The sequence below is a fragment of the Melanerpes formicivorus genome, unplaced genomic scaffold (genome assembly GCF_026170545.1).
Source record: "Melanerpes formicivorus ecotype bairdi unplaced genomic scaffold, bMelFor1.0.p_v2 SCAF_13, whole genome shotgun sequence".
Taxonomy (NCBI): Eukaryota; Metazoa; Chordata; class Aves; order Piciformes; family Picidae; genus Melanerpes; species Melanerpes formicivorus.
The window spans coordinates 8,124,533-8,150,534 of NW_027142365.1; the positions used below are offsets into that span (position 1 = coordinate 8,124,533).

General features: G+C 45.7%; 1 protein-coding gene and 1 long non-coding RNA gene across 2 annotated transcripts; one reads left to right on the plus strand and one right to left on the minus strand.

Annotated features, from left to right (window-relative positions):
- Positions 1–558: 558 nt before the first annotated feature.
- On the minus strand, positions 559–19,242 carry LOC137445027 (uncharacterized). Its single transcript, XR_010988314.1, has 4 exons — positions 19,203–19,242; positions 9,667–9,724; positions 9,474–9,569; positions 559–649 (listed from the first exon to the last, which is right to left on the minus strand). It is a non-coding gene; the product is annotated as an uncharacterized lncRNA (long non-coding RNA).
- A 380-nt stretch (positions 19,243–19,622) lies between these two features.
- Positions 19,623–21,717, plus strand: HTR5A (5-hydroxytryptamine receptor 5A). The gene is made up of 2 exons (XM_068146431.1): positions 19,623–20,360; positions 21,306–21,717. The coding sequence occupies exons 1-2, from the start codon at positions 19,623–19,625 to the stop codon at positions 21,636–21,638; spliced, it is 1,071 nt and encodes a 356-aa protein (XP_068002532.1). The 3' UTR covers positions 21,639–21,717.
- The last annotated feature ends 4,285 nt before the right edge of the window (positions 21,718–26,002 follow it).

The window sequence follows — 26,002 nt, forward strand, 5'->3', positions numbered from 1 at the left end:
AACTACTTTCACCAAATGTTCATTCACCTGCAGCAAAGTGTTTTTCTTGATCTGCCAGATATCATTAACACCACTGCTTCCTGAGTCCCTTTGTTTTGGATTTCAGTGCCCCTGTAATCATCTGCACCTTCCAGCACTGGTAATTCTCACCTCTTTTCTTTCATAAATATCACTGTCTCTCAGGTTTCTGTTCCATACTTTCCCCTGAATTCTTTTCTCTTCACAATGTCATTTATTACTTGGTTTCATCTTCCTTCTTAGCGTGATTCTAAATTGCCCCTTCTCACAAGAGTCCTTCTCTTATATCTAATCTTAACTCTATTGCATATTCCCACTCCACACAAAGGAAACCAAAGTGATTTGTCCTCTTGACTTCCCTCCTCAGCCTATTTTATTTGGTGCTCTAATGAGTTCCCATGGCCTGCCTATCCTTTGGATTTTCAACAGCCACATTGTTGTTTTCAGTTGTTCATACAGCTCCAAGTATTTCAAACCAGGTGCTAAGCTAAGACTGACAATGAAGCATGATGCAAACAACCAGCACGCTCTGAATGTGTTTTTTAATGATAATGCCCCTTCCCAAACCTTCAGCTGAACTTGTACTCTTGCAGTATAAGGTTGGGCCACTTTGGATCTTCTGTTTGTTCAGCTAATCAAATCAGAAAAACAGGAGATACATTCAGTATTTTAAATACCCACAATGTGAAAGTTCTCTACAGTATATCTTATATTAGCAATACACAGCCACATCACTGCTTTAAAACATTGACATTCATTGCAAAAGCAATTTTCCACAAAGAAAAAAAGATACCCACTAATAAGGTGTCAACCAGAATTGCTCTTTTTGACTAATGATGACAAAGATCAAATAATGTTTCGTTCCATCCACAGTATGGAAGTGTAATACAATGCCAATCAAGCCCTGTGAAAGCAGCTACTGAACAGGGCTCTGCAGCTGTGCTTGGTGAAAGGAAGACTTGGAAAATCTTGCCTGTGACTGAATAGATGTCAGGTATGTAACAAGCTATATGGTACAGCCAAAGCAAAGATATGCCTGTCTGCACCATGAAACAATATGCAGTACCAGCTCTACAGAAAACTTGCCTAGTAGAAGTTCAGACCCCTAATAGTTTTAGTGGCCCCTGAGGACTTATTTTATTAATCTCAGTATTGCACTCTGGGTGACATTGAGTGACTGTTGTAGTGTCAGCAGTGATACTAGTCATAGAATCATGGAATCATAGAATCAATAAAGCTGGAAAAGATCTCAAAGATCATCAAGTCCAACCTGCCACCCAAGACCTTGTGACTACTAAACCATGGCACCAAGTGCCACGTCCAATCCCCTCTTGAGCACCTCCAGGGATGGTGACTCCACCACCTCCCTGGGCAGCCCATTCCAATGGCTAATGACTCTCTCTGTGAGGAACTTTCTCCTCACCTCCAGCCTAAACTTCTCTTGATGCAGCTTGAGACTGTGTCCTCTTGTTCTATTGCTGGTTGCCTGGGAGAAGAGACCAACCTCCTCCTGGCTACAAGCACCCTTCAGGTAGTTGTAGAGAGCAAGAAGGTCTCCCCTGAGCCTCATCTTCTCCAGGCTAAACAATCCCAGCTCCTTCAGCCTCACCTCATAGGGCTTGTGCTCGAGGCCTCTCCCCAGCCTCATTGCCCTTCCCTGGACACATTTAAGAGTTCTTACATAGAAGTATCTTCTTTATTTTTCTTTTTCTTTTTATCCACAGTTTTGTTAGCTTCAAGATGACCACTCCCAGGAAAAAAAGACTACTCTGATGAGTCATAAATTCTTCCTCTTTAATTATGTTCTAAATAAGCAGCAGAATTAAATTAATGATCATATTTTTTGCTTCTTTTTGTATTTCATGAATCACCTGTCAACAAGTTATTTGAAGTCTAGTAATTAGACTATTTCTAACCAAAAATGAATAGCTCAAATTTCTGCATCATGTAAGTGATCTAGTTTATGAATATTAAGAGTAGAAAACTAGCTTGAAAAAGTATGTTATTGAACAAGAAAAATACCCCTTCTATTTGTCTGAAATAAACTGGGTTCTGTTCCCAGGTCAGCACACAGAACTAAGCCGAATCAGTGCACTGGTCCAACTGCTTAGTCATAGCTAGGTGTAGAAGAAAGTCCTCACCTATATCTAGCCTCAGTATGGATTTGGTAGGTTGTGAGATAAAGCTGGTCTGCTCCAGCTCAGAGTGACAATGGGAGGAGGAGGAGCCCAAATAATACCCTCTCAGGCTGCCCTCAGCCCAACCTCAGCCCAACTACAGCCCATTTGCACAAGACGGAGGAGCACAGCGGTACACTGACAGGTGGAAACTCAACCCAAGGTACAACTACCTGGTCTGGGCACCTCCCAGTGCTGTCTCAGTGGAGGTATCAGACCCAGATCAAGTTGGACCAGCAAGTGGACAGGTGCCCATCATGTAACATGGGGCACTCAGTCACATGGCAGCATGCTTATGTGCCAAGCCCGGCAACTGTTGGTAGGTCTGATTGTGCACACACAGGGATGAGACTATTTCAATGGAACTTAAGTCTTACAGATGTGCTGAGCACATGGCAGAATCTTTATGTAGCATAGTATCATAGTATCATTCAGGGTTGGAAGGGACCACAAGGATCATCTTGTTCCAACCCCCCTGCCATGGGCAGGGACACCCCACACTAGATCAGGCTGGCCAGAGCCTCATCCAGCCTGGTCTTAAACACCTCCAGGGACGGGCCCTCGACCACCTCCCTGGACAACCCATTCCAGGGTTTCACCACTCTCATGGTGAAGAACCTCCTCCTCACATCTAGCCTGAATCTCCCCACCTCCAGCTTCATTCCATTCCCCCTAGTCCTATCACTACCTGAGATCCTGAGAAGTCCTTCCCCAGCCTTCCTGTAGGCCCCCTTAAATTGACCTCAACACCATCAAAAGCCTTCATATCCTGACCGGGAATTGAACTCGGGCCACGGCGGTGAAAGCGCCGGATCCTAACCACTAGACCACCAGGGAGGAACAAAGAATGACATCAGTGCCCATTGCAGGCTCGAACCCACAATCTCAACACTCGGAGTCTCATGCCCTACCAACTGTACCCAATAAGTATCTCTTAAGTCTCTGTTCTGATGCAGCCACAACAGTGTAGTTACATGTGAGCAACCACCCGCAGTGATCAGTTAAGCCTTGACACAAGTTTAGTTCTGGGCTTACTCTGTTGAATAGACTGAACAGCAACTTTGCACATCACCACAGTCCACAGAGATCTATGAACAGCATATTATCTGTATCACAAACACACTAAGCCCAGTCTCCAATATGTCTTATCTATGAGAGTTCTGTAGGGAGAAGTTTATGACCACGTTTCCAGGACAGCTGTAAAGTGATCTCTATTTTGCAACGGGTGTTGCTTGCACTTAGTGAAAGCCCAGAGAGCTGACAAGATTTGTGCAGACAATTAGTCTTTGGTTACATAAATGCCTTATTTGTGTGCACAAAGGATTTTATGAAAAATTCATATGCACCTACAATATCATATTTAGGCATAACTGCTTGTGAGAAAAAAACAACAGTTTGATTTTTTTTTTGGTTCTTGCAGTTAATTAAATTCAGAGCTTAGATTAAACTGTATATTTGTTTTACTCCATTGAACAGAAGGCTGAGTCCTTCGTTAATAATACATACTCATTTGGTAGCAGCTGGCTCTCTAAATGTTACTTTCCCAATAAAATACATCTTGACTGAGTACCCAGTTTCTAACAGAGCGCTGCTGTTGGGCTCAGCGTGTCTGGAAAGTGGAGAAGTCACAGAAGGCACCCTTCCTGCATTATCACCACACCCATCTCTTAATGTGAGTAAGAATCTGACTTCATAATCTGAACCCAACTATGCAAACTAGGTACACAGAAGGCTCTTCATTCACTTGAGCTGTCTATGCATGCCTCCTTTTCCTTCAGTGGGTCTACATGGAGTGGTAAATGTGATTTATAATTTAAAACTTTCTTCTCATCTCTTCTGCAACACTGAATCCTAAAAGGCAATCTTGGAACTAACAGTTTAATTTTCAAGTCTCTTCCAGTCCACAACTGCACTGAGTATGCCTTGTCATGTGCCTCACAGTTGGTAAGGAATGCATCTGCCCACAGGAAAAGGTGAATGAGCTGTAGTATGCCACATTGTAAGGATAAAGAAACAGCCATGAGCTGCAGCTGCACCTACCTGGAGCAAAAGGGGTTGGAGTGGCTGGAGAGCAGCCAAACACAAAGGGACCTTGGGGTACTGATTGACAGCTGGTTGAACACAAGCCAGCAGTGTGCCAAGGTGGCCAAGAAGGCCAATGGAATCCTGGCCTGCATCAAGAATAGTGTGGCCAGCAGGAGCAGGGAAGTCACTGTGCCCCTGTACTCAGCACTGGTTAGGCCACACCTTGAGTACTGTGTCCAGTTCTGGGCCCCTCAATTTAAGAAGGACATTAAGATTCTTGAACATATCCAGAGAAGGACAATGAAGTTGAGGAGAGGCCTTGAGCACAAGCCCTACGAGGAGAGGCTGAGGGAGCTGGGGTTGTTTAGCCTGGAGAAGAGAAGGCTCAGGGGAGACCTCATTGCTGTCTACAACTACCTGAAGGGAGGTTGTAGCCAGGAGAGGGTTGGTCTCTTCTCCCAGGCAACCAGCACCAGAGCAAGAGGACACAGTCTCAAGTTGCACCAGGGGAGGTTTAGGCTCAAGGTGAGGAGAAAGTTTTTCACTGAGAGAGCTGTTAGCCATTGGAATGGGCTGCCCAGGGAGGTGGTGGAGTCACCATCCGTGGCGGTGTTCAAGAGGGGATTGGATATGGCACTTGGTGCCATGGTTTAGTAGTCAGGAGGTCTGTGGTGACAGGTTGGACTTGATGATCTTTGAGGTCTCTTCCAACCTTATTGATTCTGTGATTCTATGAAAATACAGCTAGCGGCATGTAATCACAGGAGTTACATGTGTCTGAAGTTGCTTCTGTGCCCACATTTTCTCTAACAATGTGGAGCAGGTCCAGAAGAAGGCCACAAAAATGATCAGAGAGATGGAACCTCTCATGGAGAAAAGCTGGGAGTTGTCCAGCCTGGAGAAGAGAAGGCTCCAGGGAGACCATTTAGCAGCTTTCTAGTACTCAAAGACAGCCTATAAGAAAGATGAGCACACTCTTTTTAGCAGAGCCTGTAATGACAGGGTAAGGAGTAATGGGTTTAAAGTAAAATAGGGTAGATTTAGACTAGATAAAATGACATTTTTTACAGTAAGAGTGGTGAAACACCGAAGCTCTCTCTTTGGAAACAATCAAGGTCAGGTTGGACTGCGCTCTGAGTGTTCTGATCTAGTTAAAGATGTCCCTGCTCACTGCTGGGCAGATGGACTAGCCGACCTTTAAAGGTCCCTTCCAACTCAAAGCATCTTAGGACGCTATGATAAGTGTAACATGACACCACATTGTTACAAGGCTTGCTTGAAGTAGGTCTGCTGGCAGGGCTGCACAGAAGTTTTTTGCTAATAAGGGAATTAATTATGCAGACTGATGCAGGGCTCTCTGAAATTGCAGATTCTCCACACATACAGTGTAAAGAAGCTGCCAGCATCGATGGGGGACTAGCAGGAGGAACCCTCAGTTAATCCTACTCCTTTAAAACTTCCAGTGATAACATCTATGTAACCTTCCCAATACCTCCTTCTAGTGTTGTAAAAATTCCTTAAGCTTAAGAGGTCTTCCCCTAATATCTGATCTAAGTCTGTAAATGAGGCTGATTTTTTTTCTCTTTCCCTCAGATTACCAGTAACTTTATATATTTTTTTCTAGGTACACAGGTACATATATATATATATATATACATATGTGTGTGTGTGTATAACATCCTAATACTTCCTTAATGAGTTCAGGACCTGATTGTAATGCACCAGAAGAATGCAAGTCCTCCCAGTGCTCTGAGCAAAAGGAAATAATAACCACAAATAAAATGTGATACTATAATTTATAGGCTCTGTTCTTTGCATCTCAGGAGAAGTCTTTGCTGCTGCTCCTATTAAGGTACCTATCAATTTCTGTGTGTTTTCTGAGTTCAAGAAAAGATGTTTATGAAATGTGGTGGCTAATTATCCCTGCAGCCCTTCTTTGCAGCTTGTCAAGATTTCCTCCGTTCACAGGCTTTCCATTTGGGTAAATCAGTATCAGCCAAACAACAGAAAATGGATTTTTTTCTTTAAGCCTGGGCTTTCATTCAAGCAGGCTTGAAACAAAACTAAAAAAGTTGAAGAAACCTGGAGGTACTAAAATGAATTTCTGTGGAAAGGTACAAAATTGGCCTTTTTCATGCCAAATCTTTATTATGCCCTTAAATTTCACCCAAAATACTCTTGCTCTGAGCTGAAGTGTCTTGAGTGGTTAGTTAAAGTGGAACTTTAAAACTAACTGGTTAGTTAAAGTGGAACTTCCTGAAATATATTGAACCTTGATCTGAAGGCACCAACGGATGAAGAATCCACTGCTGCTCTTAGCTGATCAGTAGTTTTAACATGAGCTCAGAGCCAGCTTAATTAATTACAGATTGATAGCTAGAACTCTTTGCCTATTTAGTATGCCAAGCAGAAAACATTATGAAGTAACACATTTGTTACTTAAGCCCCTAACTGTCTACTAGTTTTACAGGCAGGAAAAAAACCCACTGGAATTACAGATTATCTAAATAAGTCTGTTTTAACAATCTCAACTACCCAGTACTTCCCAGTACAGAAGCTGGGATTCCAAGAAATAGTTCTCACTGTCAAGACTTCTCTCATTAGAGCTGAGCTCAGGACAGATGCAGACACACTGCTTATACTCTCAAGCCACTCCCAGCTCTAGCTCTGGTTTTAGCTTCCTTGAGGATTTCACATGTATCCCTGATGCCTCTACAGCCTGGTCAGATATGGCTGAAACTGACCAGGGATTTGGGAAACGGGACAATTGCCATACTACATGCAAGAAAACGTGATCACACTGAACCTCTCCAACACACCAACTATGAAGAAGTGTTTCTTTTGGTTTTGGTGTATTGCAGCTTGAACTTGTTAGCTCTCCTATGTGCTTAAAAGACCATCCTTGTTTTTAAAGGACTGTCATCTTCCTTCATTACTGGGCCTTCTGCCATATTCTTGCCAATGTTGGTCGTTTTTAACCTATGACTTCGGTAGACAGTCACAGATAAAGGTTTAACCTTCAAAGAAGCCACTGAAAACTTCCACAGGTTTCTACAGAGCTTGATGAGTTCCCTACATAAATTAGAGCAGCCACAGAGTCCCAGGATTTGCCAACTCTGCATTCCCAGTGTTGCAACTAGAAGAAATCATGGCATGAGGCAGCAAGCACCAAAGCTGTAATGATCTTCCCTCAGGGTGTCAATTACATTTGCTGTTTGCCTTATGGCACACATAGGTGATTACAGTGTGAAGACCAGGATACATTTGTTTAATGTATCCTTGAACTCTTATTACATTTTCCACTCATCTTGCTAGAGCCTTATCTTCAATTACACTCCTTTCCATATGCCTCAAGCTGTTATTTGTTACAAGACCAACCTGACCCTCTTGTATCCCAAATGTCAGGGAATTGAATCAATTTTTTATACTTTTCAACTTGAACAGTTATCTCAGGATGCACAGAACAAACAGATAATGAGATCTGCATTCTATTAGACACAGCAGCTCTTAGTGATGTTTAACTATTAGGCAGAACCATTTTGCTGCTTGCAGTTATGATTACATCCTTTTTCTGTGTGGCTGGATAGCAGTCAATTGATTTAACTCATTCTGTATGTGCAGTATGGTATTTTCCTTAGTGTTGCTTGCACTAAGAGACACTAAGAGAACTGGAAACTTTTTTGTCTTTTTAATAAAAGGGAAGGGGCATTTCCATAGCTAAGTTTGTCTACAGGCTAAGCTTTTTGAATAGAATAGAATAGAATAGAATAGAATAGAATAGAATAGAATAGAATAGAATAGAATAGAATAGACCAGACCAGGTTGGAAGAGACCTTCAAGATCATCGTGTCCAACCTATCATCCAACACCACCTAATCAACTAACCCATGCAACCAAGCACCCTGTCAAGTCTCCTCCTGAGCACCTCCAGTGATGGCAACTCCACCACCTCCCCAGGCAGTCCATTCCAATGGGCAACCACTCTCTCTGTGTAAAACTTCCTCCTGACCTCCAGCCTAAACCTCCCCTGGTGCAGCCTGAGACTGTGTCCTCTTATTGTGTGACAATTTCCCCATCCTTTATCTTTGAGTCATGGATGCTCCAAAATCACACCCTTAGCTCTAAGCCTATCCTCAAAACCTGTTAATTTTGATAGGACTAAAGTCTCCCCACAGCCTTCTCTTCTCCAGGTTCAGCAACCCCAACTCTCTCAGCCTGTCGTAGGAGAGACGCTTCAGCCCTCCAACCATTTTTGAGGCCTCTTCTGGACCCTCTTTCCATCAGGTCCATGTCCTTCTTGTGTTGAGCTGGACACAGTCCCCCAGAAGAGGTCTTACCAGAGCATAGTAGACTGCAAGAATCATGTCTCTGGATCTGCTGGCCCTCAGCATGCTCCTGTGGGAGCAGGTCAGCCTTTTGTTTCACTAAGGCCAGTCTCAGCCTTTGAGAAGTAAATCCTCCCAGGTAGCCTGTGACAGAAGGAGAGGACACAGTCTCAAGCTGCACCACGGGAGATTTAGGCTGGATGGTAGGGAGCTGGGGGTGTTTGTCCTGGAGGGGAGGAGGCTCAGGGTGAGGCCTTGTTGTTCTCTGCAGCTCCCTGAGTGGGGGTTGTGGCCGGGTGGGGGTTGGTGCTGGAGCAGGAGGACAGAGTCTCAAGCTGCACCAGGGATGGTTTGGGCTGGATGTGGGGAAGAAGTTCTTCCCAGGGGGAGAGGTTGGCCATTGGGATGTGCTGCCCAGGGAGGTGGTGGAGTCACTGTCTCTGGAGGTGTTTAAAAGGAGACTGGATGGGGCACTTGGTGCCATGGTTTAGTTGATCAGATGGTGTGGGTGATGGGTTGGACTTGATGGTCTCAGAGGTCTTTTCCAACCTGGTTAATTCTGTAGTCTGTGAAACATACTTGAAATTAAAGACAGGAGTGAATGAGGATGTGTTCCTGAAATAGGTCTGTGTTGAACATGACCCACTGAGCGTGTTCCAGTGGCTAACATATTCAACATCTAGTTGTAGTGCTCTACACATTTTATGCTTTATATGTACATGCTTGTGATTCATACAGTGCTCATCACAATTGGATGATTAAAGCACCAAACTGGGATCTAATCAATGCAAATATTTAGGTCCCTCACAGGATACATGAAGATCTGCCCTCCCCAGAAGAGCACAGCTACCACGTGGCTCCTACACGCTGAGAGTTGGCTCACACATCCATAAATAATGCAGTTGGTAAATATCAAAAGGTTACATACCCTTGCTGGTTTTATGTGCATATTCCTGTTCTAGCTCAGGGCAAGGGAAGGAAGAGGACTACACAGGGAGGTGAATCCAGCTCTCTTTGCATTAAGCTGACACGAACAGAAACACGTACGTCACCATTTAGCGTATCAATTTGCAGAGGGTAATTTCTCATAATAGGCTGACTTGATTGGTTACTGAGCATACCTTGGAGATTGGTCTTGCTTTTGTACAGCAAAAAAGCTCACCCATGTCTCTCTTCACTCTGAAGGATAAAGGATATAAAAGCTGCTATAGGAGTATTATTATTCAGAAAAAGGGATGAAAGATTGATTCAGATAAGGATGTCTTTGGGAGATTTGCTGAGCAGTCCAGGGGCTTTAGATATCTACATTTTAAACATTTCTGTTGTATGAAAGATCTTATTAGATTTTAAAATAATAATCCTCTCTGAAATGAATTGCAGAGATGCATCCAGAGCCATAGATTGCTCAAGGAAGTCTATTTCCCCACGTTTCACTGATGCTCACAGAAAGAAGCTGCCATAATTTTTTATAACAAATGCTAGGCATGTTGATGGCTAATTCTGCTTACACAGCCCAAGCCCTTGTGCTAAACCTCACCCATGTGAAATACTCCAGAGGAGTGTTTATCAGTAATTGCTTGCAAGATGCACCCTCATGAACCCCCTGCGGTTCTCCACAACCCACAGTGCTCTTTTGTAACACTTGCCATGAACCTGAGAGTGCAAGGCAGTGATTTTATGGGTCATGCCTCTCTCCAGGCAGGAGGGATTGTCTGGGGCAAGGACATTCGGCTTTATGATTCCTTACAGTCACAACTGTCATAAACCCAGAAAATCTGCAAGGAAACCTCCTTGAAATGGAGAACCTGCAATGTAGCAGAGTCTGTGCCTCATCCTCACTCATGCCAAACCATGGACCCCAGCAGCAGACTGCCATCAAGGTGTGGCCTTGCTGCAGAAGGGGTGATGGCAGGGGAAGGACAGAGTACCTGCAGGTGGACTGGCTGGAGTGTGAGCAAAAGAGGAGGGATGGGGAGCCCGTGTGTGTGTGGGCAGCTCTGCAAGACTGAGAAAAGTGCTAGGTGTCAAAACTAAGGGACAGAACATGCTGCATGTGTGAATGTTGGATGAAATGCTTTAAAACCAGAAAATGTTAAGTGTTTGGTGGTGGGTTTTTTTTTCCTCATTTTTGTATTGAACTATTGATCTTGGTTATGAATTTCTTCATAGAAAGAATGATTGGCCATTAGAATGGGCTGCCCAGGGAGGTGGTGGAGTCACCATCACTGGAGGTGTTTAGGAAGAGACTTGACAGGGTGCTTGGTGCCATGGTTTAGCTGATTAGATAGTGTTGGATGATAGGTTGGACTTGATGATCTCAAAGGTCTCTTCCAACCTGGTGAATTCTATTCTATTCTATTCTATTCTATTCTATTCATTCCAAAATTGCATTTACAACCCTACTGCCAGGTCATTCGCTAGCGGTGGTGTTTTCAGAGCTGACCATGTCAACTATTGTAGTGGTCTATAAAGCACAGAAGAAAGGAGAGGCGTCAGCATATATTGAAGATGATGAATTGTGTGGAGGAGGAAGGATACTGACAGCCTGCTTAACAAGGCCAGCCAGGTCCCTTGCCTTTCAGGTCCCATATGAAAATCTTCACAGGGATGAGAATTACATGACATATTGCATATCGAATCATAGAATCAGAATGGTTTGGGTTGGAAGGGACCTTAAAGATCATCTAGTTCCAAACCCCCAGCCATGAGCAGGGACACCTTCCATCAGCCCAGGCTGCTCAAGGCCTCATCCAGCCTGGCCTTGAACACCTCCAGGGAGAGGCCATCCACAGCCTCCCTGGGCAACCTGTTCCAGTGTCTCACCACTCTCACTGTAAATAATTTCTTTCCAATATCCACTCTAAATCTACCTTCCTCAAGCTTAAATCCATTCATTCTCATCCTATCACAACAAGCCCTTGTAAAAAGTCCCTCTCCAGCTTTCTTGTAATAGAAATATACTTTGAGGCACCTGAAGAAAAGTGGAAGGCAGGGCTCTGAGAAGAAAGGAGAAACTCACTGGTGGCAGATGCCAGCAGCTCCCTCTGAGCCTGGTGGCTTCGCTGCAGGACAAGGCAAGGGTGGGTGCACAGCTGTACCCCAGGAAACGCTGAGATGCTGGCCTGAGCCACTCTTGTTGGATTGGCCTCCCCACCACCAGTTCTTGCATGAGTATATTCCCACTGACACATGGCCTGTCCCCAGTGTGGGAGCTGAGCATGACCCACTGGTGAGCTGCTGCAGCTTGCAAACCACTGGACCACCACCAGGAAAAAAGACAGGGAAAAAAAATCTGTAATTTTATAATACAATGAATTACCAGGCAATTAAAAGAAGGTCTGGCAACATTTTGCTGTCAAATAGTGAATACTGGCTGTAAAATATAATGATGCCACTAATAAAAATCCTTGTGAAAAATATAGGAGACATTTAGACACATTTATACAACCACTTTCATCCCATGGGTTCAGAGAATTTTATAGCAGTAGCAAGAAGACACTGCTTAATCAGGTGCCTGCTGCAGTAAAAGGGACTAAAATAAAGTATTTGTAACCTGAGACTGCCAAAATCTGAGATAAATGATATCTGGGGTCCTTTAAAAAGAGCTGTCTGCTCAAACAGTTGGAAAAGTTTGCTGTCTTGCCTGTCATCAAGAGGGAAGCTTTTTGTCAGCCTCCAGGAGATGTCTGCAAACACTTCTCTTGTACAGGCATGGGAACAGCCTCATTTTAGCTACAGAAAGAACATGTGTGGTCATATCCTTGAGCACAAGCCCTACGAGGAGAGGCTGAGGGAGCTGGGATTGTTTAGCCTGGAGAAGAGGAGGCTCAGGGGAGACCTTATTGCTCTCTACAACTACCTGAAGGGTGCTTGTAGCCAGGAGGGAGTTGGTCTCTTCTCCAAGCTGCCAGCACCAGAACAAGAGGACACAGTCTCAAGCTGCATCAAGAGAAGTTTAGGCTGGAGGTGAGGAGAAAGTTCTTCACTGAGAGAGTCGTTTGCCATTGGAATGGGCTGCCCAGGGAGGTGGTGGATTCACCATCCCTGGAGGTGTTCAGGAGGAGATTGGACGTAGCACTTGGTGCCATGGTTTAGTCATGAGGTCTGTGGTGACAGGTTGGACTTGATGATCTTTGAGGTCTCTTCCAACCTTGGTGCTTCTGTGATTCTGTGTGATTAAACTTTCTCTAACTTGTAAATAATGCCTCTCATTTTGTGTGAGCCTCTCACTTGCTTAAATAGCAACACAGACACAAAATATAAATAAGTCAAACCCCACAGCTTTCCCAGCTAATAACCTGCCATGCTGCATGGCTTGGAAATACTGGGAATTCACTTAAATTAACTGCAGTTTTGGTGATCTGTATGACCTGGACAGGCAGGGGCAGAGAAACATACAGGTACAGCAAATAATCAGGGGGAGGAAAACAGTCCACAGCGGAAAGGAAACAGCATGTGAATATGAATCTGAGACACTCATCAGCAATACCCAAGCTGAGAAAGCTGCACAACTCCCAATACTGTGTTTGGCAGGTAGAGATGTGGCTGTGCAGGTATCTCCAGGGAAAAATGAGTGAGCAGAGATTTATAAAGAAATTAGGCTGTTGGAGTGGAAGAAAAGACATCCCTTGATGATCACAGGATCACAGGATGTCAAGGGGTTGGAAGGGACCCAAAGAGATCATCAAGTCCAAGCCTCCTGCCAGAGCAGGACCATACAATCTAGCTCAGGTCACAGAAGAACACATCCAGATGGGCCTTGAAAGTCTTCAGAGAAGGAGACTCCACAGCCTCTCTGGGCAGCCTGTACCAGTGCTCTGTGACCCTTACAGTGATGAAGTTCCCCCTTGTGTTGAGGTGGAACCTCCTGTGCTGCAGCTTACATCCATTGCTCCTTGTGCTATCACAGGGAGCAAGTGAGCAGAGCCTGTCCCCTCCCCCCTGACACCCAGCCCTCAGGGATTTATAAATTTTACAATTTATGATGGCCATCAGTGCTCTCATTTGTGCACATGCTGCCACTTTGTTACAATATGAAAACCAGATTTGATTACAGCAGTTGATGGTGATTTGGGGACAAGGTACTCCAGTCAAGGAAGACGTGGCCATGGGAACACACTGCTAAGGAGCCAGCTGGAGCAGAATGAGGATGGAAGGAGGTATAAGAAAAAAGGTCAAAGAACTGCTGGCCTGGAAAACTGTTTAGAGCGGTTTCTGTTCTTCATGTAGTAAATGGATCTCAAAACATTTTGCCTCTGGAGGTCTGACAGAAGAATTCCAGACCACAGATGGGTTTACATAAATGCAGGTTCAGAAATCTAATACCTGCAAGGGAACAGGAAGGTAACCTGGAAAACAACAGAGATCAGAAAAACCTGTGCTCAGCCTAACGCTGTCACAGCCTTCCCTATAGCTTCACACCTATGGAAATTAGCTGCCAAAATGCATAAAGCTCAAGATAAACAAATCTCTTCCACAGCCTGGCATACAGAAAGCGGGCCTGAACTGAAATGATAATTGAGTTTTAGAGACCCATCCATTTGCTGTCATCATGCCATCTGTCTCCTTGGCAGAGTCCAGATAGTTTCCATTGGCAGCTTTGATTGCCAAAGCTCATGTATTAAGTTAGAGTTACCTAGTCTTCCCACACACAGTTCCTTAATATTTTTCTACAGGCTTGCTATTCCAGATGACTGGCAAAACTGCAGAATACCATGGTTGGAGGATTATTATTATCATTATTATTATTATCATCATCATCATCAGACATGGATTTACGTGTGTGGTACATAAGCAGTCTGCAGAGACCAAGTCCATCTGAGCCAAGAGAAAGGCTTCTTTCCTAGGGACTGACAACAGGTAAAGAAGATCAGAGGTGCTGCTGTGGATGTATGTAAGTATTTGCTGTCAGTAGAGTAATAAATGAAAACTGTGGATGTCTCATGAGGGCAGTACCCCCCGAGGCAGGCTCCAAGTTACTGCATTTCTGTCATAACTAGTCTCTGCAAAGCACCTTTGACTAAAAGCCAGTATGAGACCCAGCATAGCTCTGCTGACTCTGAAATTATAGCCATGATTAGTGTCATCCTTTAAGGTATGAGAGGATATTTAGATTTCATTTATTTACACTAAGTGCAACTTTAACTGCACTGGGAGTTGCCCTAAGACTTTACTAAGTTACCTTCCATCTGGTCCTTTGACCATGAATATGTTTTGGGCTGTGCAATAATGAAGGATTTAATTCCAGCCAAAGTTAATTTGTGTTAGGCAGAGGAGAGCTAAACACTCCTAGCAGTCCATTTACTGACACATACACAGTAATGCAAGGAGTCTATCCTTTCTTTCGGCTGGCTTGTAATAGGTTGTGGCCAAATTCAGGAGGCACAAGGGCTGAAACACACACCAGGGAGTTTGCCTACAAGAGGACTTATAGGCAAGATGGATAGCAAAGAGGCTGTTCTGTTGAACAGCTTTTGTTCCTCTCCTGCTTTGTTCCTATCACAGAATTAAACATTTTAGTTATGTCACTGAGGCAATTCCTAAAGGAAAGCTTTGCATGCCCTAAACCAAGTGAGACCTGCCATTAGAAGCTGAATGAGAAAAAGTTTTCTAGCCATACAAATAAAAAAACCCACCTCAACAGTATTTCAACTCTTTGTTTTATTTTCTACCCCAAGACACAGACACTTTACAAAGTTCCTCATAAGCAGCTGCAGCAAGAGAACCCAATGTAGCAAACATGTTGGTCAATCACTGGGATGCTGTGGGGACATGGGGGACTCAGGTCCTCCTTCTTCCTGCTCTAACATACTCCCACAAGACGTGCTAACACACAGCAGGATTAGGCTTTGCTTCTCAGTCAGGAGAAATTGCTCCACTTGGCAGCAAGTAATTACATGTTACTGGGAGAGAAAGGCAGACTCCATTTTCTCCCTTTGTTGTGGCACTTGGCTGGGATGCTAGAAAACCTCAGGTAAGTTCATGATTCCATAAATATGTGACTATTAATTAGGTTCAGTTTAAGAAATCTGAGAGACAGCTGCCCAGATTAGCCAGTTACTTGGCATTTAAAATGCTTACATCAGATATGAAGTATCATGATTTAAACCTGTGGCCTAAAGTGAGATTCCTTGGACCTTGATTGCCTGTGCCTCAAATATACATGCTTTAGCTCATAGACTACTGGAGAGGGAGGGTATCACCCAGTCTTCCTCACAGTTAGAGCTACTACCCTGTACCTAAGGCAGCTTTTATGGGAATAATTAGACAAAGAGATATGTTTCATAAAAGCTGGTGTGTGGCCATGAAGAGCTGTGGTTCAGCTTTTGTCCTCTCCAGTCCTAAAACTAGTCCTGACACCACAGGACACTTGAAGTGGGGGGCAACCTGAAAGGCTAACACGCTGCTGATAGTGGCCATCGCTGAAAACTTTAGTTTTGGAAGAGTAAAGTGAGATCAGAAGTGTGGATGGGCTCTGAGGATGTGAGAACAACCTCACAACCTGTGCAGTTTGTGTTTGTGTTTGTTATGAGAGAAGTGAGTGGTCTGCAAGTGTACTCAGACAGCATGTCTGGATGTAAGAAGTGTGAGCTGGAGCTGATGAATGGTAAACAAAGTTTAAGTGATGATTACCTGAGTTTTAGAAGTTGCCTTGACAGGATGTACACTTGCTTGTGCAGTCTGACTGTCAATAAGCAGAGCTTTCAGCATTGGTGGAAGGATACAGCAAGTCTATGTGTTCCTTTAATCCTTGTTTAACCTAACAGCTCCATCTACCCTGTAGACTGAAATCTCATTCATTCATTAAGTATGCCCAGCAAAAACATCTCCTGAGCCATCTCCTCTCCCTTTTCTGACAGTTTAAGTGCAGAGGTTCAAACTATCTGCATGCAGATTTACAGTATTAGCCCATTCACCCTGTGCACAAGAGCAGATACTACATGCATGTGCACATAGGCAGTGACACTGATTGTACTGGGAATTCCCTCCCAGCCTCCAACTGTCGTCTACAGTATATTTAGAACTGCAAGGTAAATCCCATAAATGGTATTCAGAAGCAAGCAGCATTTAATGTCTCTACTAGAGGGAACCCTGATAAATCTAGGGAAGTCTAGGCACTTTTAATTCCTCTGAATCCATGGAGGTGTGTGACAACCCAGACACTGTGGTGTGGATACTTTTCTCAGAGACTTTCACAGATGTGATCATTCCACACATGTTCCCCACTCACTACAGATCCCAGCCCTCCACTCACTTTATCAACACTTCTGAGAAAAAATCAAAGGGCTTACTAAGCTATGTAAACAGCATTTTGTCTTGAAAAATACCAACATTCAGCCACCCCCAGAATCCGATGTGTTCAGCCAAAGTACATGAAGATTGCACAAGAATTGTCAAATCATCAGGGTTGAAAGAGACCTCTGGAGATCACCTACTGTACCCCCCCTGCCATCAGCAGGACTATCTTCTGCTGGACCATGTTTCTCAAAGCCCCATCCAACCTGTCCTTGAACCCTTTCATGGTTTGGACACCCACAACATTTCTGGGCAACCTGTTCCAGTGTCTCACCACCCTGGCAGTAAAGAATTTCTTCCTAATATGTAATCTAAATCTCACATCTTTCAGTTTGAAATCCTTGTCACTACACTCCCCGATAAAAAGACCCTCCCCATCTTTCCTGAAGGCCCCCTTTAAGTACTAGAAGGCCTCAATAAAATCTCCCTGGGCCCTTCTCTTGTCCAGTCTGAACAACCTCAACTCTCAGCCTGTCCTGAAAAAGGAGGTGCTCCAGCCCCTTGGCTGCCTTTGTGGCTGTCCTCTGGACCTTTTCAAGCCGTTCCACGTCTTTCTTACACCGGGGGCCCAGAGCTGGACAGAGTATGACAAGTATGTCAATGTTTTGTACTGAGAGACCCCAAACTGGACATAAAATTCCAAGGTTTGTTGCATAGAGGGAAATCAGTCTTAGCAGGTGCTAAGTATTTTGATCAATGAAATGACAGTCAAGTATGTTTGGCACCTTGCAAACCAGGAATTTTAAATCAGGAGGCTTTAGGAAAGCCTGCAAACTCCATTTGTCCTTTGAGTTGTAAGCATAAGACCTACTTTGTCCAAAATTGTATTCTTGTGGATAAAAGAGAAAATAATCATCTCTCCTCCAAAAAGATGGCAGTATATTTCCAATATTATGGTATAGGCTACAAGGCTACACCTGCTCTAGTAACTACAATAGACAGGTTCAGTTCTCTGGCTCTGAGGACAAATACCACAGCACAGCATGAGTCCAGATCAGGGAATTCCCATCCCACCAAAACAAGTTTCCAGACCTGTTTTTGCTTTGTGTTTCACTTGGTAGTGCAGAGAAACAAGTAGCAGCATTAGAAAACGTCCTGTTTCATTAGCCTTTGTCAATGTCACTTTGCTATTTCTCATTAAAATGTCCAGAGAGATTCAGAAGAGAGCAGGAAGCACCAGTTTGGTTTTAATTCAGTATTCAGTATCACTAAGGTTGGAAGAGACCTCAAAGATCATCGAGTCCAACCTGTCACCACAGACCTCATGACTAGAGCAGGGAGGACACTACTGCCCACTGCAGGCTTGAACTCACGACCTACTCTCTATACACACTACTAGTGCAGTATGCACCAGGTACTCCCCTGAACATCTCTTGCATTTGTGTTTTCTCCCCAAGGTCTGTGAAAGTGCAGCTCACTGGCAAATGTCATTGTCACTGATTCTTAACACTAATGCCTGCCTTTCCTTCTCCCCACAAGAGATGCAGACTGTGAGCCTCACGGTAGTGCCGACCAGCATGTGTCAGCTCTGACCCAAAAGCTCTCTGGACCCAAAAGCTCTCTGGACCCATTATCCCAGGTCTGTCCAGGGATGTGAGGTGCCAGCACTGGCACAGCCCTGCCTGAACGCAGTCCAGGGCTGGCAAGCTGGAGCTGGCTGGCATACCTGCATGAAGATGGTGCATGGGAAACCTGCTCCGTGGGTTTAAATTCTGCTTTCCTCTGTGAGGCCCAGAATCCCACTTCTCATCACAAGCAGCATGAGAAAAACCAGGTGAAATGCTCAAACATTTCATTAATGGCTAATGCTAGTATTTCAGCAATTTATAACATCAGTCAAGTGATGGATTATTTCTAACAAAATGCCTGCCAATTGCTAACAAGTTAGGAAATGCCAGAGCAGAAGTTCCCAAAGAAAGAATCCCCTGCCACATTGCTGCTACGCAGAATAACCAGGGTTGCTAACGGGTTCGCTGGACACAGGCACCAGCAGATAAAGGAGATGTAGAATGCACATGGCACCTCAGTGAGGTATTTTCAGAAGAGCCCAGATAAAATTCGTCAGGGTGAGAACTTTCTGCGTTTGATTCGGAATATGCCCCGCGGTGGAGAAGCCACCCCGAGGACAAGCGGCGCAGACAAAGCCGGGGCTGTAGCCTGCACGGTGCGAGCAGCGAGCTGCGGGAAGCGGACAGCGGGAAGCGGCTGCCGGCGCTACCCTCGCCCCGCTGCGCCCGGCGCTGATTCCGACGGACAATTCTCTCACTGAAATGACTAAGCACGAAGCCCCGAGCTGCCCCAGTCCCGAGCCCTTTGCCCACTCCGCACCAGCGCACGGCGGGACACACATGCACACACTCACCTGCCCGCCCAAAGCCTCACCAGCCACCGGCGCCGACTCCTCCGCAGAGGCCGCCGCTCCTCTGCCTGGGTTCCGCTGTCGCGGCCGCAGACAGCACCGCCCCGCTTCGCTCCGCGCCGCCCCGCAGCCGCGCACCCCGCCGCGCCCGCGGAGCCGCCGCCTCCTGCCGCCGGGGCTGAAGCGCCGGGGCGGGCCGGGGGCTGCAGTCAGGAAGCGGCTGACGCAGGACTCTGCTTCCTCCCGGGGATGAAGACCCCGGCGGCGGCCAGCGCACAGCTCGGGGCGTCCGGGGATCCTCCGCGCCCGCGGTAGGGCGGCGCCGCCTCCCGTCCCTTCCTCGCCCCGGCGCGGGGACTGCGCAGCGCCCAGCACCGCCAGCTGCCTCGACCCTCACAGCGCGGCTGTCCCGGAGCCCCCGGCATGGAGCGCCTGCTCAACATCACCTGCTTCGCCGAGACGACGCCAGATGCCGGCAACCGGAGCGGGTCCTCCAGTGGCCCGGACGGCAGCCGGGTGCATCTCTCTGTCTTCAGCGTCCTTATCCTCACCCTGTTGGCCATGCTGGTGGTGGCCACGTTTCTCTGGAACGGGCTGGTCTTGGCCACCATCCTTCGGGTTCGCACTTTCCACCGGGTGCCCCATAACCTGGTGGCCTCCATGGCCATCTCTGATGTGATGGTAGCAGCCCTAGTCATGCCCCTCAGCCTGGTGCATGAGTTATCAGGGCGTCGGTGGCGCCTGGGCCGGTTGCTCTGCCAGGTGTGGATCTGCTTTGATGTGCTGTGCTGCACTGCCAGCATCTGGAACGTCACAGCCATTGCCCTTGACCGCTACTGGTCCATCACCCGCCACCTGGAGTACACGCTCCGCACCCGGCGCCGCATCTCCAACATCATGATTGCCCTCACCTGGGCACTCTCTGCCTTCATCTCCTTGGCCCCGCTGCTCTTTGGCTGGGGAGAAACTTATTCAGAGAACAGTGAGGAGTGCCAAGTCAGCCAGGAGCCTTCCTATACCATCTTCTCCACCTTTGGCGCCTTCTACCTACCCCTCTGTGTGGTGCTCTTTGTGTACTGGAAGATCTACAAGGCTGCCAAGTTTCGCATTGGGTCTCGGAAGAGCAACTCCATCACCCCCATTGCACCAGAAGCCCTGGAGGTAGGTCATTTCAGTTGTGTTTTAACTCTAGTCAACTGCTTGAAGTAGCCAAGCCCTTGCACCAGTAGGGGAAACTTAGAGCTAAAGTGTGCAAGCAAACAGCAGCCCACCAAATCCCTGTGAATCCTGGAGGCTTTCGAGGGAAGGTTGACTTCAAAGCTTGCAAGGCCAGTCTTTTGACTCCTGAGTTCCCAGCTGAGAGCACACAAGGTGTAGCTAAAGCAACTTTGGGCCAGCTGGTGAGCCTGGGCTCCACGTGGGCGTGCGGTGACTCACAGGCATCCCCCCATGGAATGCTGAATCAGTGATCGCGAGCATGAGTAAGGGGTCACCGTTCCGCTGGTGGGGAGGTGCGTGGGGGTGTGAATGGATGGGATCCCATCTCCACTGGGGACGATAACCTGGCCAGCAACTGTGGCTTTGGCTGTGAATTTGCCCACACAGAAGACACAGGTGCAGAACATCCTCGTAAATCCTTCCTAACTGGCTGTATCATGTCAGTTCACGCCAGGCATGGTGACTGTGCACTGTAAAGACTTCTTGAGGGGAGGAAGGAAATGTATGCTTATTTTCTTGCCTCTCCTGCTAAGAAGGACTCTTAAACTCAATGAGTTCAGAGGAACCAAGGAGACTACTGTGCATGGCACGTGGGTGTGTGCCTGTTCTCCTGATCTGATTGTAAATGGGGAAATAATCCTATTCTGGTGTTGTGTGAGCAATTCCATGTGCCCATATATCACTGCCCTCTTGAGCCTTACTTAAAAATAGTCTCTGCTATCCAGAAGAGGGTCATGCAACCACTCTGCTCTTCATTAGAGTGTGATGTTGACAGTGGGCATTTCCCTGTGAGCTCTGCCCATCACTTGTGTAGATTGGTTGTGTACCTGCTGTGTGGGATCAATTGTCTAAAGCACATATGGTGTAACTTGTGTTTGTGTTTGGCAGGTAAAAGAAGCTGCCCAGCAGCCACAGATGGTCTTCACTGTCCGTCATGCCACTGTTACATTCCAGACGGAGGGAGACACATGGAGAGAGCAGAAGGAAAAGAAAGCTGCCCTCATGGTGGGCATCCTGATCGGGGTCTTCGTCCTCTGCTGGATCCCCTTCTTCATTACGGAGCTCATCAATCCCCTCTGCTCGTGTGACATCCCACCCATTTGGAAGAGTATTTTTCTATGGCTAGGCTACTCAAATTCCTTTTTTAATCCACTCATCTACACTGCCTTCAACAAAAACTATAACAATGCCTTCAGGAACCTATTCTTTAGACAGCACTGAGCAGAACAAGCTTTCCTGCTGTCCCAGGAAGCTGATTTCAACTCTCAGTGAATCCTACCAAATTCTTGAGGAAGTTGGAAGCCACAGGCACCAAGGACCAAGGTGATGCTAAACGTGTTCCCATGGGCTGTATGTCCCAGCAGCAGTTCTGGTTCCTTCACAGACTCACCATCCCAGCCTCTAAGTCACTTGCTATTTTTACTGCAAGTAGCATGTACAGGTTCCTCTGGCCAGCAGCACAGCATTCCTCTTCCAGTGCCCCTCTGCTTTCCTCCTGCCTTTCTAGTGGCGTTGTGTTTGATGGCAGTAATGGTGCAGAGGAGACTTCTAGCTGAACTCTGTTTTGGCCACTGCTAGTATCTCACAGAACTGATCAGCTTTGTCCCTGTGCAAAGCTGAGACCCTTTAATGTCAGGAGGTTTTGTGACTGTTTATGAAGTTGGCTATTTTATGGCTTGGCTGAAAAGGCCATTTATCTTCTCTTTCACCAGTAGAGATTGTTCAGTGTTTGCATTTGGGGAATAAAATGCTCAGTAAGGGCTAAGAGCAGACTCCAAGTACAAAGCCTTTTCTCACATACTTTGGCAACAATGAATTGTATATTTGCTATTGGATGCTGTGTAGTGAGTTTTCTAAACTAATACTTGTGAAAGCTTCATGCATGGGGTACCCTGGGTGGGAGAGGATGCATGGGAAATCCACCTCTTGGTCTCTGACTGCTACATGTAGGCATCTGCCTCAGATCTTTACTTTCAGAAACATCAGCTGTAAATGTTAACCTTGTGCCTATGTTTCCCATTCTAAACCACGAATGTATTTTGAGGAGCCATGGGATAGGTTTCCTGGAGCTGCAGGAGATGCAAGGAGTGTATTTCAAATTGCCTGCCAATGAGGAGGAGTATTTTATTGTTTCTGAGTGCAATTCAGGTCTTCTTGAAACTGAAGCAAGGACCCCACTTTGCTTCTGTAAGTATTGGACTGTATGCAAAGGGCCTTTAATGAATGGTGATGTTTCATTCTGGAAGCATAACCAAACCATAGAGGTGCTTTGCAGTGAGAACTAGACTTAAATATTTCTTCTTTTGCCCACTGCTCTTCCTTCCCTCTAAGCTATTGGTCCTGCCTGGTCACTATAGTTCTGCTGTCTCTCTGCCTTTCCATGTTGCCAACCTAGTCACAGTAGTTGGCATTTTAGTCCTGGAATTAAAATCATGCCACTTCGTGACTCCATGCTGGAAGGCTGACAGGCCTTCAGGTGAGAAAACCCCAAAACATTAGTTTTAACTATTGCTTTTTATGGGGCAGCCACTGAAATCAGACCAGAACTCAAATGGTGGAGAAAAAGACAAGGTGGGAATTAGGACAACACAATTTCACTTCAGATATCTCAAAAAGAAGAAAGAAAAGGGGGAAAAATGTCAATAAATCAGGGGAAAGCTCCCTCGGGGGGTGAGTGGGATTAGTTCCCATCATTAGGAGATTGTGAGACATCAGATGTTGAAATTGACACTGGTCCTTTAAACCAGTCAAAAATCCTGGTAGAGTCAGTTAATAAGTCCTTTTTTAACTTTCTTTCCCTTTTTTGTATCTCAGGACAGGTGAAAACGGAAGCAGAGCTCAAGGTGCTGTCAAATATTCCAGCTCATTCAGGACCAGTTAGACAAACATCCATCAGGACTGGCAGAGCTGTAGCTGATCCTGCCTTGCAGCAAAAGAAGAGACAGGGTGGCCCTCGAGATCCTTTTCAACACTATTTCATAAGAGTCTGCTAGAAACATTAGGTGAAATCCTGCCTTCATTGAAGGCAGTGGACACATTTTCGGTGACTTGAAGCAAATCCAAACTTTATCCAGCATGCCTGGTCTTGTTTTGATGTTATATAACTCAAGGAGAAGATGGGATGGGATGGGATGGGATGGGATGGGATGGGATGAGAAGGTGGGATGGGATGAGAAGGTGGGATGGGAGCAATCTCCTAACTCCCCTGAAAGAGTCTCTGAACTAACCAGGGATTACTCTCTGTACAGATAGTGAAGAGCACTCTTGCTGTGTTACATACTTTGAAGTGTTATTAGTGACATCTCTGGCATAATGAAAATGGTAATAAACTTTTGAGCTACTGTTTTTTTTACTGAGGGTATAAAGGTTGCATTGCTTTGTCTGGACAGTCAGTCACCAATGCAGAATTGTTGTTTTGGGGAACTTACTACTTTTGTTGTGTTGAAGGTTGTTCAGATAAAAACTAGTTGGGGAAACTGCTTCTTTATCCTACCCAGAGCTCCAGCTAAGCCTGATAGTGCCTGAAAGGAGAATACTACTTCTTAGACCACCATGGCAACACTTTAATCACCGAAGCACAGATTAATCAGGAAGTTGGGCTTTCCTCCATGGTTTGAACACATAACATCATGTCTACACAAGCCCGTTTCAGTCCTGGCTGTGTCCATTGCTGGTTTTATTTGCACTTTGATGAGCACTGCAGATTCCCTATCTGTGTTCTGTGGGATCCTTGCACAGGAGCCAGCTGCAAAATCAAGTTAGGATCCCGGGTAAGCAGACAACAATTAAACTGAAATTCACGGGAAAAACCCCTCCTTTTGCTGCAGCTCAGGGCTGGTGTGAAGCTCCTTTCCATTATATCCTGTGTTTATTCGTGACAAGGAGACAGGAAAGAGCCTTAAAATGGCACCCAATTCTAATTTGTCTGTGGTCATGGGTAGACCATACTCTTGTTAATTACATCCTCATCTATCTGACAACCCACGTCCCATCCAATCCATACTGATCTTCTGCAAATAACAACTTTCACTTGGTCATAAGTTTTGTTCCTTTAAATCCTGACTTAATTAGCAGCTATGGTATGGGCTAATTCCTGCTGCTCCTACCTGCGACGCGAGACCGTTGACTTACCTAAATATCATTCCTGCAATGTAACGTGATCGTGTAGGAAAACTATCAGTGTTCTGGAGATTGTGCTGGAGAATCGTATCAGAACGTGTCATGATGGTCCAAAACCAGTGAAGGGGCACAAAGAAACCTTTCTTTCTCATCCTGGCAGTGAGGCTTTTCACAAATCCTCTCAATATTCAAACACAGATGCTGAGTGGGCTCCCAGAGACCCAAATCGTGTTTGAAGACGTGCACAACCCCGAGCTTCAAAGGCTGTATGTTGTACCTCCTTGTTTCCATTTATTAAACAGAATCAGTGGTGTGAAGAGATCTGCCTCACTGAGGCTTTGTGAGGACTGATTAGTAAATGTTTATCCTCTACCAGGAAGGTGAAACACTCTGCTTTGAATGCCAAGCAGCACTGTAAATTGGGCTTCTATTTAATTCCCCGGAAGGACATCATTACCCATTATTATTGAGTTTCCTATACAATTTAATGGCTGTATAATACTTCCAGAAAAGATTTAACTAACCTTCTTCCACTTAAAATTAATTTGTTTTCCTCTGGCAGTTCAATGAACATCTGTATGAGAGCTTGGTAGCAAGGACAGCTACAGTGCATGCTGAATGCTATCTGCTGGATGTCTCCTCGCAGTCCTGAATGCACATTGTCCAGGTTCAAGGAGCAGCAGCTCTCTAGGCAGTCTGCTACTGTGTATCTATTATTTTTTTAGGGAGAAGAAAAGGTCACAAAAGAAAGCCCTTGGATTACATGACAGGTTGGCTGGCCACCTTCCTCCTCCACCCCCATCCTGCTGACCTTTCTTCTCAATGCAGGCAGGTCAGGGTGGTGGCTCCAGGACGCATACTGATCCTGCACAGCCACAGGTGGGCCATGCATGACCTCACCTCCTGTTAGTTTTCTTGGGCTTTTCCTACAAACTGCCACTGGGAGACGTGGCCTTTAAGCTGGCAGCAGCAGCTGAAAGTGGGAGTTTCCTGGAAGTAAAGTTGCAGGCAATTAAAGACACTTCACATGGCAAAGATAATTAATGACTTAGTTCCAGTGATTGCTGTGGTGAGATACAACAGACAGTGTACAAAGTGATTTTTGTAATGTCGTGATTTGAGCTGCTTTGTTCACGAGGGACTTGTTGACATTTTACTCTTGGAGCCCTTATTTTACAGGCATTGGTACAGCAGCAAACTGGAACACCAGTGAAGTTGCAGTGAACATAGCAGGGGCATCATTAATGCTCCCTGTTGGAACAGTGGGGGAAATATCTGTGGCAAAATCTTGCATCCCCACTGCTGAACACACTGCACTGATACCACCCTGGCTGAACATCACGACACTGCCAGCATACTCATGGAATTTAAGAGGTGGCCAAAGAGCTCTTTAAATCACCATCATATTCAGTAACACTGAAGGGCTGAAGAAGCTGTAGAAGACTGGAAGAGAGCCGAATTTGTGC